This window comes from Magnolia sinica, chromosome 16 (assembly GCF_029962835.1).
Source record: "Magnolia sinica isolate HGM2019 chromosome 16, MsV1, whole genome shotgun sequence".
Classification (NCBI taxonomy): Eukaryota; Viridiplantae; Streptophyta; class Magnoliopsida; order Magnoliales; family Magnoliaceae; genus Magnolia; species Magnolia sinica.
Genome location: NC_080588.1, coordinates 2,780,278 through 2,796,269, shown reverse-complemented (window position 1 = coordinate 2,796,269; position 15,992 = coordinate 2,780,278). Strand labels below are relative to the sequence as shown.

At 38.7% G+C, this 15,992-nt stretch overlaps 1 protein-coding gene across 8 annotated transcripts in view; it reads right to left on the bottom strand.

The window, feature by feature from the left end:
- LOC131229894 (threonine--tRNA ligase, chloroplastic/mitochondrial 2) overlaps positions 1 to 15,061 on the bottom strand; it is a 33,244-nt gene extending 18,183 nt beyond the window's left edge. For all 8 annotated transcript variants that reach the window (XR_009163641.1, XR_009163644.1, XR_009163640.1 and 5 more), the window contains exons 1-4: positions 14,608 to 15,061; positions 6,323 to 6,469; positions 6,039 to 6,186; positions 2,609 to 2,862 (exon numbers count right to left, since the gene is read on the bottom strand). Coding sequence is in view for 4 of the 8 variants with exons in the window: in XM_058225957.1 (XP_058081940.1) it covers positions 2,609 to 2,862; positions 6,039 to 6,186; positions 6,323 to 6,469; positions 14,608 to 14,973 (915 nt within the window). In the remaining 4 variants the exon portion in view is untranslated. The remainder of the gene's footprint in view (positions 1 to 2,608; positions 2,863 to 6,038; positions 6,187 to 6,322; positions 6,470 to 14,607) is intronic.
- Positions 15,062 to 15,992: the final 931 nt, after the last annotated feature.

Genomic DNA, 15,992 nt, shown 5'->3' with positions numbered 1-15,992 from the left:
GTCCTTTGGTGCGAGATGATCCCAGCCGTTGGTCTAGATCACACGAATCCATGTTCAGCAACAATCGCCGCCGCAACAACAGCTGTTTTCACGGCTTATAGGATGTGTCGAATGAAGGTTGTGAATGGCAGGGATTCAAATGATCTAAGCCATCCATTAAGAGTTGTTGGAGCGCAAGAAATGGCAAAAATGCATGAATGTGATGTACCAAAAAATCTGCAGCTCCTAATGGAATAGGTAAACTCAATCACTACCCTCCCAAGTCAAGCTGGTGCCTGTTGTTGCACCAGGAGCTGTTGCACCAGGTGGAGTTCAAAATAAAACTAGCTAGAACTTATTTACAACTCCTCCATAATAGTGGTTACGTCAAACATCCTAGTTTTTTTTTTCTCTCCATCTAGGATGCTAGATGCACATTAGAGTTATTCAATTTTCTCTCAAACTAGGACCGTAGGTGCACATTAGATATGCATCCAAATTGAACCAAGAACTTATAGGAGAACTAGAGCATTATAATGCTTACTGACCTAGTTCCCATGTACGATAACCACCATAGAACTTACACGTGAAACCCTCTTACTTGAGACATTATTTACATGGCATGCTTGGGTGAAATTTGTGAATGCATTATGTGCTTGGATTATGCTCTCATATTCATTACATTCATACGCATCCTTTTATTTCTATTTTGAATTGGACGACAGAATGATAGTGCATGGTTGATTTGCTTACCAGCGTGCATGGTTGAATTGCCGCCTCGCTATACCGGTTAGGTGAGCACAGTTGAATTGTGACAAGTTCCTAACATCTAGAGGCAGCGAGATCTGGTCGTTGAGCATGGTTGATTTGCTTGGTTGGGATGATGGAGCATGGATGATTTGCTCGGTTGGAATGATGGAGCATGGTTGATTTGCTCAGTTAGCTCGGTTAGAATGGTGATGCATGCTTGACTTGCTCGGTTGGAACGACGATGCATGGTTGATTTGCTCACCAGGAGGGCATGGTTGATGATGCGGATATCAGTGGTGTACCCTTTAAAGTGTACCAGGGGTGGAGGCGTCGTCAACAAAGTACCGAAGCGGAGAAGTTGATGTGGATGGACGCTTGGTCCATTGGACCCATTTTCTGACGCGCTACGAGTGCAGGAGCGGCATGACCGCACCCTGACCATAAATCCATGGTTCGGATTTCACACTCTACCACACGGGTATTTTAGTTTTAGGCATTTTTGTTTTTTTTCCTTGTTTCAGGAGCTTTATTACACTTTTTTATTTTTTTCGTCTTTTTTGTTTTTTTTCTTGTTTTCAGGGACTTTAGTGCACTTTTACTTTTTTCCATAGCTTATATATACGCTGTAAGAAACCTTATTTTCATTATTGTTGAATGAATAAATGTTCGTATTTTTCTTCCTCTTTATTTAAGATATTAGGGTTTCAGGATTGGCCCTTGGGTGTTGAGGATTTCACCCCGATTTCAGGTTTCCTTCTTTCTAGATCTTCGAGGTGCAGGAAAATGTAAGAATCATCCTCATTTTCTTTTAACGACAAAAGGACATGTACTTTCTTCATCTCGAACCCTTCATTCTTCACCCCCTTTCGTTCCTCTCTGGATATCCCTTTTTCTAGTTTGAACGGAAAAGAGGGATGGTTAGTCAGTAGAATCAGATCCAAACTTGACTGTGGACTAACTTATCCTATATCTGGGATATCCTCATATCCCTAGGTCCTCCCTTTTTACTGTTTTCACGATTTTATGCTAAGGGGCATGATCCTGACAGAATGACCTCATCTTTATTTTGAAATTTACCTAATCCCTTTGACTGGAAACGGTTAGTTAATTGGTGTATTTATTTGAACATTCTTTAACCTAATTATACATGCATTTAGGATTACGTCATCACATGTCCCTGCATCAATTGATTTGCTGACATGTATTTAATTTCATCATGCATTGAACATGTGCATACATGACATCATGTTCATCATCATTAAATTACGCTAAATTGTGGAAAACATTACCGAGAACATCATTTCATGAAAACCTTACACGCTTTATTCAATGTTGAGTAAGATTGTATTGAAAAATCCCATGGAACTCCAATGGGGTTGAACATGATTTCACTGGGCTTTTAGCCCACCAAAATCACCACAATTCTTGCAGGTTTTTAGGAAGAAAAAGACACAGGCAAAGTAGAGTACCCGAACAGTCACATTCTACTAGAAGAGCCACCCGTAGTATATGTTGAATTATTTTTATTTCGTTGAAATTGATGTAATAATACATTAGTGGAGTTTTTCTTTGTAGGGAATCTAGTGCAAGTAATTTTGACTTTGAAATTTTAGGTTGCAATTCAATTATAGCTTAACAGAGTTTATTTGGATTTTGTTTCAACATGCAATGTGTGGAATGAAATCTCAAAGAATCTATGCTCGAATTTTAATTCAGACCCTGAAACACAGGATTTGGGTCACTATACTCGCGTTCTGAATTTCGGGGCGTGACAGTTGCGCGCAAACACGCGCATACACTAAAAACAGAAATAAGATTTAACTTGGGCAATGATAGACCAGTTCTAAAAAGTCAGACAATTTCAGTAGCATTACAGTACCTGTATAGAAAACAGATCAAGATCTTGACCCAGGCGCCTATGATCACGGCGTTTTGCCTCCTCTTTGAAATGAAGATAAGCCTTCAACTGTTCTTCAGTCTCCCATGCTGTACCATATATCCTCTGCAGCATTGGCTTATTTTCATCTCCTCTCCAGTATGCCCCAGCAACTGATTCTAATTCAACAGCTTTCTTGTTTATAGTTCCAGTCGAATCGACATGGGGTCCAGCACAGAGGTCCCACCATTCATTTCCTGTGATGAATACATGGAGTTTAGTGAGAAAAGTTGAAATAAAATAAATAAAAATCAAATGCATGCCTCCTACTAGTGCAGCATGAAAACAGCTAGGGTCATGGTTTGGTTTTTTCCATTTTTTCCATTCTTTCTTTTGTTTTTTTGTTTTTTTCTTTTCTTTTCTTCTATTTTTGGCTGTTTGCCCAATAAAATATCATCTTTCAATATATATATATATATATATATATATATATATATATATATATATATATATATATATATATATATATATATATATATATATATAAAATTTTGTTTGTATATGAGCCGTGTCCATATGAACTGAGCACACAAACACAGATATTTGTTGACACAACGCAATTTAAATAAGCGTTGCAAACTTGTTACAAACGATGACCATCCGGTTTGAAAGGATACCTGCACAATGTAAGTAGGTAGAAAGGAAGACCTTTTTCGTAATGGGATCGTTGGGAACTTTGGATGCATGGAACTTAAGTTCCAAGGTCTTTAGAGTTTCTTGCATTTGGATGCCCTGGCCCACTACAGAACTCAAGGTACCATGGAACTCATTTCCACAAAAATTGCCTAAATGAGTTCTTTCAAAAAAGGAAAGATGCCTCTTCCAAGTAATTCTTTTCATAAAAGTCCCATCCAATGTTCGAAATATTGGTATCGCGTTCCGTATCGCACCCTTGGGATACGGATACATATTGGTTATCGCATGGGATATGTCGGTTGTATCGCATAACGTATCGCTGTTGTTGGAAACATGGGGAAATATTGGGAAATTGGTCGTATTTTTCAATGAAACTTCAACGATTGTTTAAAAAGACATCAATGCACACTTATAAATCAAAACGTTACAAAAAACAAGTACGCATAATAGGTTTTCTTCGTGTGGGGTCCTAATCTATGTGTTGTCTAACTGAATTGATGTAAGTATATTCAAAGTCTATTCATATCATTTATAAATGTAAGACGACGTGTGGAAACACAAGCAATACATTCAAAAGAAAAAGAAGAATCACTAGATCAGGTTACATATATGTTTAATTTTATGTTTGGACATAATGATTGCAACTGATTTGCACGAAACTGGGAATTATTTTTATTTTATTTTATTTTCAATTTTCTACAACTGGGCCCATGTCCTCCAAATCTCGAAAGTGAAGCTTCCAATCTTTTTCATGCAAAACATGAAAAATCATGGATTTGTAACAATTGGACACTGATTTAACATAATTTACAAAAGAAAAAAAAATGATCAAAAATAAAAAATGCTCACTGGATCGAACATGTGGGATATATCCCACTACTTGTGCGTATCGTATCGCACAGGTGGGATACAAGATATATCGTGGGATACATCGGCCGATATCGTTGATATTTAAAAAACCAGTCCCATCCATGTTCAAGATCCACACATCTAAATGACCCCTACTCGTTACTTTTTCCAAGGATAATAGTAGATCTAAATGCATCCTTGATTGCATTTTAAAGTATTGCCTACTTCTATTATGTGTCATTAAGGTGTGGTGTGAGCCAGATATGTTGAAGGCTTTTTTCTTTTCCTTTTTCTGAGAGAATAACAAGATTCATTAAACAAAGAGACGAAGGATTCCCAGTACAAAGAAACGGGCATAAGGCCCCTGAAAATGCAAAATCAAGCACCAAAGGATTTGAGCTATTAACCAGGGGTTTAAATGAAATATTTACCCCCCAGCTATTAACCAGGGGTTTAAATGAAATATTTACCCCCCAGCTAAGGAATCAATTTCACGGCACAAAAGGTTTACAAACCTTGGACTACAACCTATCCCATTGGCCCAGCACTGAACAGAATTGTGCTCACTCTTGAGAGAAAACTGCTGCTGCCTGAACTGGTTGTGAATGAGCTGAGCAGCTTTCCAAAGAGCCACCACAATAGCTATGAGGTGGGAACCCCCCCATTAGCAGAGCCAGAAAAAGTCCAGATCTCCCCAAACATCCGGGAAGAGACCAATACCAAAAGCTTGAGCATTAGGTCAGTACGCTGCATCAAAAATCAATCTCCAGCCAGGGTCTGTTTTGGCAGGGCTCAGAGGAGGGCCCTGTCACTTCGACCAGATCATGATCTCCTCTTGCTGAGGATATATTCCAAAATTCCTTCAAAGGTTTCAACATTAATCACCCAAGAACAGAGATTGGACCTGATGTTTGGAAAGATTGATCACCGTGGATTCCGCGCCTTTAAAAATGTACCTGTTTCTTTTCAGCCAGACTTCCCAACACAGGGCAAGGGAGATGAGATTCCACAGGATGTGAAACTAGCTTTGAAAGGGTCGAATCCCCAATTATTGATCAAATCTTTTAAGCATCTCTCTGGCTGACCAAGCTAAATCGAAAAGCAATGAAAAAAAAAAAACTATCCCAAAGAGAGGACGCAAAATGAGCAGCGAATGGAAAGATGGACAGTTTGGCATTGCATTTGCACATAAGGCATAATGATTAGAGCTGCACCTGCAAACAGGCACATGTGAGCATGCATAGGAGCACAAACCCATACATGCATTAGCATGTACACAGGTACCTATAATTGTAAGCACACAATCTACATGCATTTGCACACGGAGATGCATGTAATTCTCACACTACCAGCAAGCAGGATGCCTACAACCGATATTAATCTCAACACCTTGGATCCAGTAAGAATAGAAATTAAAGGAATGGTCTGCATCCATGTATGTGAATCTTCCGCTATAATTATGGCCCCTGTGATCTTGGTAGTTTTACTTTAGACACATTTTCTCATTGCCTTTCATAGGTAAACAGATCAATTAGACAGGAATACAGATTGCAGAGTATTTTTAACAAGAAAAGTATTTGTAAATTTTGGAAAACAAAGGGTGGAATTCTATGCAAGGAGAACAAAACAATAAAACGTTAGAATTGTCAATTGCAAATACACCAACAAGTTCCACATGATCCAATTATATGTGAGAATGTCTGGCAACTACATGATACAATTGGAGTTCCACCTGCAATCTAGGGTAGAACTTAGAACTTATCATTGACATTTTAATGTTTGCAGATAGATTTAGAAAGACGATATTCAACAACAGATTTGAACACAAGTCAATATGGGCTGAAGACCTATGACAACACAGGAAGTTAACAAGAGTAATGAGACTGACCAATATGATAGATGGTGATAGGATCCTCCTTGATACTTTCCAAAATCTCCAATTTGTATGGTTCATTTAGTTCCATTATCCTTTTTTGAGCTTCGTCACGAGAAACTTCTTCTCGTATTAATGGCAGATTTCGGCTAATGATACGATCCTACAGATGATGTAAGAAATAAATTCCGTACCCTGGAAGCATAAGCTAATGAATAATTACCCAAGCTATGCATAACATTTGACCTGTCTTCATAATTAAAGGATGAAAAAGATTTTAAGGTTCATGTGTTGCTTACCATTTCCTTTTTAATCCTCTTCAGATCTTTGTCAGTTAAAGGTTCCATATCAAAATCATAGTAAAATCCATTGTCTATCCATGGACCTATTGTCACTTTAGAATCTGGGAAGAGCTTCTGGACAGCCATAGCCATTACATGGGCACACTGCAGTCATACACAAAATCTGCTAGTCAAAACACACGTTTTATGAGATAATGAAGTGAACCCTGCAATGGATCGGTATTAAAAAATCTACAGATGCCAGTGGATTAAAAAAAGAAAGAAAGAAAGAAAAGGTAAAAGAGAAACGGTCCATGCTTCTACCGATGACTCTCAATGTGTGCATCTCCCTTGAAGATTAAATTAAGATAACGAGTCATAAAAGATTGTAAATACAAAAAATAAAAATAAAAAATAATGTGTGTCAGAAATGGACTCATCTGGTTGACAGATTACCTTCTTCTTCTTTTTGAAGTGATTAACAGATTATCTAGAAAGATGTTATAAATTGCGATCACATTATCAGCAGTAAACATGATGCATGACTGATAATTTTCACAATAGAATTACAACGGAGAAAAGAGAAGTTACTGATCATATAGACTTGAGCCAATGGTAACCAAACAATGACATAAGCAGAGCTCATTGGAATTTAGTAGTTATCACAGGAAATAGGAATACACCAATTTTAGTCATTCATTTCAACAATTGCAACATAGCATATAAATAAATAGATGCAAGGATTGCCAAAACTCTGCAGACCAGAAGGCATAGACATGGAAAGGTGAGTCAATATCACCTGGTTGTGCACATGGCTATTTAAAGTTCTTAATAAACTCAAGATGCGTCTTTGATACATTCAGTCATTCACACAGTGATATTATAATACTAAAAATAATATTATTATATGAATGTTTAAAAAATGTAGAAAATTGTATGATATATAAATATATAAAGAAGGATGATATAGAAGTGTAATACAAATAATACCACTAAAGAGAGTTACTTTAGATTCTATCTTCATTTCTTCATTGTTACGTTGACCGTGCATTTCATTTGTGCGACACTAAGGCAGACGACATTCTTTAAAGTTTAAACATTGTCATGGCCCCCATCAAATTGGTTGGCATGACCACATTCAGTGCCTGTTGGCTGTGGCAACCCTTTCACACATGTTTCCGTCCAGGCTGCCACATTCAAGTCTGGCTAGAAAAGATAGAACATGTAAAAGTGGCAATGCACAGCAAAGAAATTATGTAAAAGTGGCAATACAGCAAAGAAATTCTTTCTCAGGATCGTAAACGATAACTTGTGTGAAGGAATTGAACAAAAGAACAAACTAGATCTTTCTTTTTTCCTGATAAGTCCGCTTAAAATGATATTATAAGCCAAAGGAACCTTAAGAACTAGGACAAAAGGTTGACAAATAAACATGGTAAGTAACGGGAATTTCAATTGGAAGGGACCTTGCTCATACATGCTTCACTTCCAGATATTTGTAATATTACTAGTAACACTTTGTAACTTCAGTGTGATGACCCAACTAAAAAACAAAACTTTCAAGAAGCAAGATGTTGCATGAATGTTGGCTGACAGTTGGAACTTAAATGGGTCCTTTTCCATGTCATCGCTGGGTGGAAGGTTGGTCCTTTCTAATCCCAGGTTTAATGTGGGGGCCATGGAGAGAAATTCTAAGATTGTTGACAGAAGGATCTTATAAATTGGATCCCTAATTTGCTCAATTTCTTTCAATAATCTTTGGGTGGGGCCTTCGAAAGGCAGAGTTTAGGGTATAGTTGCACTGAAGCATGAAGCAGAGCAGCAACGGATTCAGGTGTTGGAGCACGGAGCATCTGTTTCAAAATGTTATCAAGTATAAAGAGCTAGGAAGTGGGCACAGGAGCATGAGTATAAAGCGTGGTTCAAATCGGGAGCAGCACCTAGTTGGAAACAGTGTTCGAGTTGTCGGTATCGCTACAAGTTTCACTGGCCAGAGATAAAGATATAATATCGTTATCGCCGATAACCGGAAATGTGGGGAAAAATGCGAAAACATGGGGATAACGGTGAAATTTTTCAATGAAACTTCAGAACATGCCTAAATACACATATTTGCATATTTAGGAATTAAAATTTTGTAATAAAAAAAAATGTATTAAATAATAAGTTTTCATTTAATGGAGCCCAAAAAAGCATACATTGCCGTAAGAAATTACTCCAATAATAACCAAAATGAGTTTATATAATGCAACTAGCATATAATAAGTAATATATGTAAAAGTAAATGAATTAAAAATTTAAATGTATTTTTCTTAACGGTAATGTAGAATGTTGATCCTACTTGGGAGTTGGGACAAACATTAGATCCACCCCATCCATCAAGTGGGCCGTCACATTTTCACTATATATCATTGAATTATATCAAATAAAACACTTAATTAGGCTAAATAAAGGTGTAAAATTATCTTAAAACTCAAAATTCAAGTGTTGTAGCCCACATGAGTATTGAGTGTTGTAAGCTTGTAGCCCACTCCAAATTATCCTAAAATGATCTACAAAAATGAATGAACGGCATAGATAAAATACAAACATGATAGTGGGGCTCAAAGAGCACCGTCCAATAGCCATTGGCTACGCACCGTCGGTAGCCATCTAAGTTGGGAATGGATTAGGTGTTATGCAGTTAACAGCTTAGTGGGAGTTACCCCTACCGTGGGGCCCACCTTGATAATTTGTTGGATATCCATGCCGTTCAACTGTTTCAACAGTCCATTTTAGGACCGGGTGCCAAAAAATTATGCATATCTAAATCTCAAGTGGCCCACACCATAGGAAATAATGGTGATCGAGTGCCACACCATCAAAAATTCGAAAGGGCCCACCGTAAAGTTTTCATAATGTTTATTTGCAATCCAACTTCTTGATAAAGTAAAGAAGATCCGGATGATGAGAAAGTAGAAAGATTAGATTGATTCAAAAATATTGTGGACTAAGGATAGGTTTTAATAATTATTCATCACTTTTTCCATTGGTATAGTCCATGTGAGATTTGGATCTTCTTATGATTTGGGATCGCCACCTAAAATGAGATGTAAAAATAGATGGACAACATGGATGCACAGAAAATACATCAAGGTGGGCCCAACACGGTTAGAGTAACACCCACAGAGCTGTTACCGGGTAACAACTAATCTGCTCCCATCCATGTCCAGGCAAATGTAAGTAGTATATCATACCGAGTAAACTCTGTTGGGCCCATTCCGAATGTGATTAGTTTATCCATGTCGTCCATCTGTTTTTCCATCTTATTTTATGACTTGAGCCAAATTAAAGTATATCTAAGTCTCAAGTTGACCACACATGAAACAGTGGGAATAATGATTTCCACCATTGAAATCTTCTTAGGGCCCAGTGATGTTTCTTTGTCATCCAAGCTGTTCATAAGATCACACGGACATGGATGAATAAAAAACAGAAATATCAGGTTGATACAAAACTTTTGTGGCCCCCAAGAATTTTTCAATGGTAAACATTCAATTCACACAGTTTCATGTGGTGTGGTCCACCTAAGCTTTGGATATGCTTCATTTTTTTGGCTCATGCCTTAAAATTATCTAATAAAATGGATGGACAGAGTGGATCAAATACGTAAATTACAATGGGCCCCACAGAGTTTACTCAGTACGCAATCCGCTTCAATTCTGGCACGGTTTGGGTGGATCCCAAAATCTACTGAGGTCGGTGGATCCCTAACTGTGGGACCCATTGTGAAGTATGTGCCTTACATCTGCACCGTCCATCATATATGACGGCTCATTTTAGTGCGTGATCCGAAAAATGAACCAGATTCAAATCTTCAGTGGACCACACCCCAGGAAACTGTGTGAATTGAAAACATATCATTAAAAACTTCTTGGGGGCCACAAAAATTTTGAATCAAGCTGATATTTGTTTTAACCCTTCATCCATGCCTTTTTATATTTACAAAAAGGTTTGATGACAAATAAACATCACTGTGGGCCCTAAGAAGGTTTCAACAGTGAAAATCATTATTCTCATTGTTTCCTGTGGTGTGGTCCGCTGGAGCTGTGGATATGCTTTAATTTTGGGATTTACCCCTAAAATGAACTAGAAAAATGAATGGACGGCGTGGATAAATCGCATACATTCACGGTGGGCCCAGAGAGTTTACTCAGTATGCTGAAGCGCACATGCAGTCTACTTCCATAATTCCGAAGCATAAAAGAAAAAAATAAATAAATAAATAAAAGTGGGGATTTCGTCTGCGAAGAGGAGTTTTCGGCGAAGAAAGGGGGGTTTTCGATCGAGGGTTTTAAAATCCTATATCCAACAAAATAAGAAGGTAATCTCCCAAAATCCTCGATTTTTCACCAAAATCATGTATTTGCGACATCAATCTTCTTTTTTTCGAATTTTTTCACTTTTTACCTATTTTGTTGCAAAGAATCCAAATTTATCGACGATATCGCCCATATTTTGCCGATAATCCAGAGAGAAGCGAAAAATTGGGGTTGACTAGCGACACCGATATTATCGACATTTCGTCGACAATGCGAACACTGGTTGGAAAGATCATGCAGCTAAGGCTTAGAGGGATTTGCATGGCAATGTTATTCAGGGACTAGGATTCAATTCATCATCATCTAAGCCTATATCCCAATTGGGGTTAGTAGGGACTAGGATTAAATTATTTTTGGAAATTTTGAGGTAAAGGACTATTCTTCCGGAACATCCCTAGAGGCAGGGCCTTACTTTATTAGCTCTGTTGATGTTTTGGCTTTTGTTCCTTTTCTTCTTTCTTTCTTTTCTCTTGTATCTTGGTCTTTCCTAGGGTTGAGTGATGAGAGGATGCTTGCCGTCCACGCTCTTTGTTGTTCTGCTCTTTGGACTTCTCTCTCTTTTAATAATATTTAGTAATCTTCTCAGGAAATTTAAATGTAAATATATATATATAAGTTACTTCAACATTAATAAAATTTAAATGGTAGCTTGAATGAGAGCATGAAACAATCGTCCCACATCCCATACGTGCACGCTCCGCACGTGTTTACAAGAAAAGGACCACTTTCCCTTTTCCCATCACTACTTTGCTTTTCTTTCAAATTTCTACATTAGGAAAATTCTTTTTTCTTTCATATCTTTATATTAGCTTTATATTAGGCAAGAAATAATTTTGAAATTTCTTATTTAAGTACTTTCTTAATTATAGTGTGTTCCTATTTAAGTAATTTCCTATTTTTTAGATCTTGGTTAGTTAGGAATTTTATTTTTAGATTCCATAGCTTTTATTGCATATTGTAAGGACTGATTCTAAATAAGGCCTAGACCTATTAAATAAGATAAGTTGAATGATATCCTCTTTTATGAAAATTCTTTTATTTTCTCTATGGTAGTTGTTGAAGGGGAAGTAATTTGTAGTTCAGGATTAGATGACTGTTGAGCTTGCTCACAGTCTTCCATTCTTGATCTCTAGCATTTGGCTAGATGATTGTTGGGTCCTTTCCCACAATTTCTTTCTTCTTTTCTTTGATCTATTTGCTTTCCCTTTCCGAGTTTGCATTAGGGCAACAAATGGAATGAGGCAGATCATAATCAGTGAAGTGTTCGTTTTGTGCATGAAGAACTTATCCTTCAGCTTCCTTATGTACACGATGCTGGAACAAAAAGGAATGGTTTCCAGCTAAGAAATTGACTTTTTATTATTATTATTAGAGGCAATGAGAAAAATTTTATTAAAATAAAGGAGAAGAAAGACAAACAAGCAGCGAAAGCAGAAAAGGGAGCACACTAATCTGCTGAGGAAGCAGACGAGAAGCTATCATCCTAACAGAAATCCTAGCCTATCAAGCCATTAATGTTAACAGCCCATTCCGCCATCATGCGCTTGGCCTTGGCCCCAACAGCGGGGGAGGACAAAGACGTGTCATTGAAGCATCTTTCATTTCTTTCCAGCCAGACCGACCATCAGATGGCCATGATGGCCATTCTCCAAATCACAGTTCTAGGTCTACTGATCTTGCACCCGTGCCAGGACGAAAGGAAGGTATGAGCCGTAGGGGGGTTACACCAGGAGATGTTGAACCGGGACAAGAAGCCATTCCAGATTTGACGGATAAACGGGCAGTGGACGAAGAGATGATCCACCGATTCCGCGTCCTACATACAACAGAGGCAACCATTGACCAGCTGCATACCACGTTTCCAAGGTTGTCGATAGTGAGAATTTTGTTGCAGTCCACCAGCCAGGCAAAACACTTGATCTTAGGAGGGATCGGGTACTTCCAGATGAAAGGGGAGGCCAAGATCGGAGGGTTCGAGGGGGGAGAGAGGTAGGAATAAAAGGACCTGACTGTGAAGCGACTAGACTTCTCAATTTTCCAGATGAGCTTATCTGGCTAAGAAATTGACTTTGATGAGGTACTGAAGATTGATATGGGTGACTTTACAGTACATTGCAAGTATTGTATGCCGTAACAGCCATTACATAATAGTAACGGTGGTAGCCATCACACATCATGGGGTCGTAACAAATGTTACAGAAAAAAGACCCGTAACGGCCCCATAACAAACAGGGCCAATACATGTTCTTTATCAGGTTTTTTTGTTTTTTTTTTTTTTTTGGGGGGGGGGGGGGGTTTAGGGACCATAGGTCCGTAACAGAATTGGTGGTGGCTGTTACGGTCAACTTGATTGCTTGCTCATAAAAGACTGAGTTCCTAAGATGCCAAAATCATCGCAACTGGGGCAGTTTACGAAAGGCGAACATGTAATCTTCATGAAGACAAGAATGGGTATCGATATATGAGATGCTAATACTTGGATTTCTAATTATTATAATTAGTATCATTAATAATAATAAAACAGTATTATCTCATGGATACTCCTCAAATGTCTCATTAATCCTGATGTGATGTTTTAAGCCTGTGCTAGGGCATTTGGATAAGGTCCTTGATATAGTGGAATGGTAGAACAGTATTTGTGTAGCTGACACAATTACTTCGGATAAGGCTTAGATGATGACAATGATTTGGTTAGTAAGTTGGGCTTGAACCCAATACCTGAAGGTCGAAGTGGTGAATATGAGACATACCTAAGACCATTATCAAATTGATTAGATGATACGAACTGTTTGATGAGTGGACATTTGCATGTAGAAGTCAAAGCATTAATCAATTTTCTTTCAAAACATCCATTTGATGGCTACTAATTGGATGGTCAAATTATCCAATTACTGTGATTTTGGGTCACATTCCATACACAATGGAGCCCACAATTTGGCAACAGAGTTGACCACGTGTATGCCACCCAACCTGTACTGTGAATGTGAGCGACTGTCAGTCTGTCATAGTGTGAGTACAATGCACCATGCTTTGACAGGCTATCACCATGCTCTCACACTCACATTCCTTGCCAGTGAGAGTGCCCTAGTAATATTGGGTATTCTTGAAGAATTATACTATATGTTACTTGCATCTTTGCAGTTTGCACTGTACACTTGGGTTTTCAATTCTAACAAGTGGGACCTTGGTACAGCAATCAAGATCATCGGTCAATTGCATCCCACTGAGGATGGACCACACTGCAAACTTCTCCCTGATATGAACATCCAAACAAACAATCTGGAGACCTTTTCCAGTTGAATGTGGATCACTATTGTATTTCTCTTCTTAAACACTTCGTCTGCAGGTTGCAAATCGAATGGTTCAGATTGTCTGATTGAGGAGATTTTAGGGAAACAATCCAATCATGGTGTTATGCCAAAGACCAATGGTCTTGATTACCAAACCATGAGACCCATGCATTAGAATTGCAAACCTGTTTGTACACTTCACAAAGACGTGGGTCGTGTATCATAAAGGCCCAACATCCTTAGCAGCTCTCAAGAAGGAAGAAGAAGAGAACCAAAAGAGGAATTATACAATACATGGTGGCCCACATCTTTGCATGGTGTACATGAGTTTTGAATTCTAACGAACGGTGCCCATTTCTTCAGTAGCCCAGACCACTGATCATTTACATCCAACCAAATTCTCCCATATCGGAAGATCCCAGAGACCAATATCAGGACCTTTCTTCTATTTCTCTTCCTAACCGTCTATCCATAGGCCCAAATCGAATGGTCAAGATCGACCCATCAAGCAAATTTTCATAACATAGTCCATCCAAGGAGGCACACAACACGCCAACGGTCCAGATCACCAAACCCATGGTCCCCACTTGTCAGAATTGAGAACTAGCTCAAACTCTACAAAAGAATGACGAGAAGAAGGGGGAGGTCTTACCGTGTGGCGAATCCGCAGCAATTTCTCGGAAGAATCGTTGGTGGGAAGAACGACTCTCTCCACTTCCGCCTCCGAATCTCCTCCCTTCTGCGGAGGAGGAACCTTCTCCTCGACTGCGGCGACAGCAGCAGCGGAGGAGGAAGGAGAAGAGACGGTGGTTGTGGTGGAGATCCCATGTACGGAAACCCTAACCCTAGCTCTCGCGTATGAAAAGGAGATGAGTGTTCTGAGAGAAGGAGGAGAAGAGAATAAGGGTTTTGTAATGACGAGAGAGGATTGGTGGAGGTTTGGCGGGAGTTTGAAACAGGCGGAGGAAGATGAGATGAAGATGGACGGACAGGATGCGATTCTGTGGAGAACGTTCATCTCTCCCTCTCTCTTATCCTACGCACCTTCTCTTATCCTACGCACTCTCTCTTCTATATCTCTCTCTCTCTCTCTCTCTCTCTCTCTCTCTCTGCTGCGTGTTTGAAGATGCGTGGCGGATGTTTTTGCTTTATCTGATCTAAGAATCACTACCCATTTTGAAAGGAACCGCGCGAGGGTACCTCGCATTAGGTACCTACAAGGGTTACTTACAAAAATCTAGAACATGTGCATGTATCTTGAACGAGATCTACACCGTCCATCAGATAATATTACCTATTTTAACCATTGAAAATAAAAAACATGATCACAGAAAGAAATTAGCTAGCTACGAGATAGGAAATGGTTGGGATGGAATACCCACCATTTGTTTTTTGTAGGACCCATCGTGGTTTTTATATACCATCCAAACCATTCATCAATCTGAATATATAGGATGATATAAGTATCCAAAATTAAAAGTGTCCCAAACCTCAGGTAGACCAAAAAAGATGAATTTAGAGATAATATTATAGTGTTTTTGGGATGGACAAAATATGTGATAAATCATCTTGATTTTTGGTGTTAAGAAAGATGGACGGCATGGATTCTATTCATGCTAAGTAGTTTCTCCCATGCTAGTGAAATTAACCCGGGTACGTACCAGCGCGAGATACCAAGTGTTTTCGTTTTTGAAGGGCAGCTATTTCATGGACAGTTTTTCCTGAAATTTGGATGTATTCGTTTCTAACCGTCTAATAAATATCTGGATGTCTAATGTTGTGGCTAATGCGATACTTCGATGGTTTGATTTGGACCCAGGAATTCCTGCCAAAGCCTTTTGCGGGAAGTTAGGTGGGGCCCACCGTGATATTTGTTAGAAATCCATTTCACACATCCGTTTTTTAGTATCAGTTTCCAACATGGGACAAAAAATGAGGCACATCTAGGACTCAAGTGGCCTCACTACAGTAAACAATGGGTAGGGAAATGCCTATTGTCGGAAATTCCCTCGGTCCACCGTGATGTTTATATGCCAT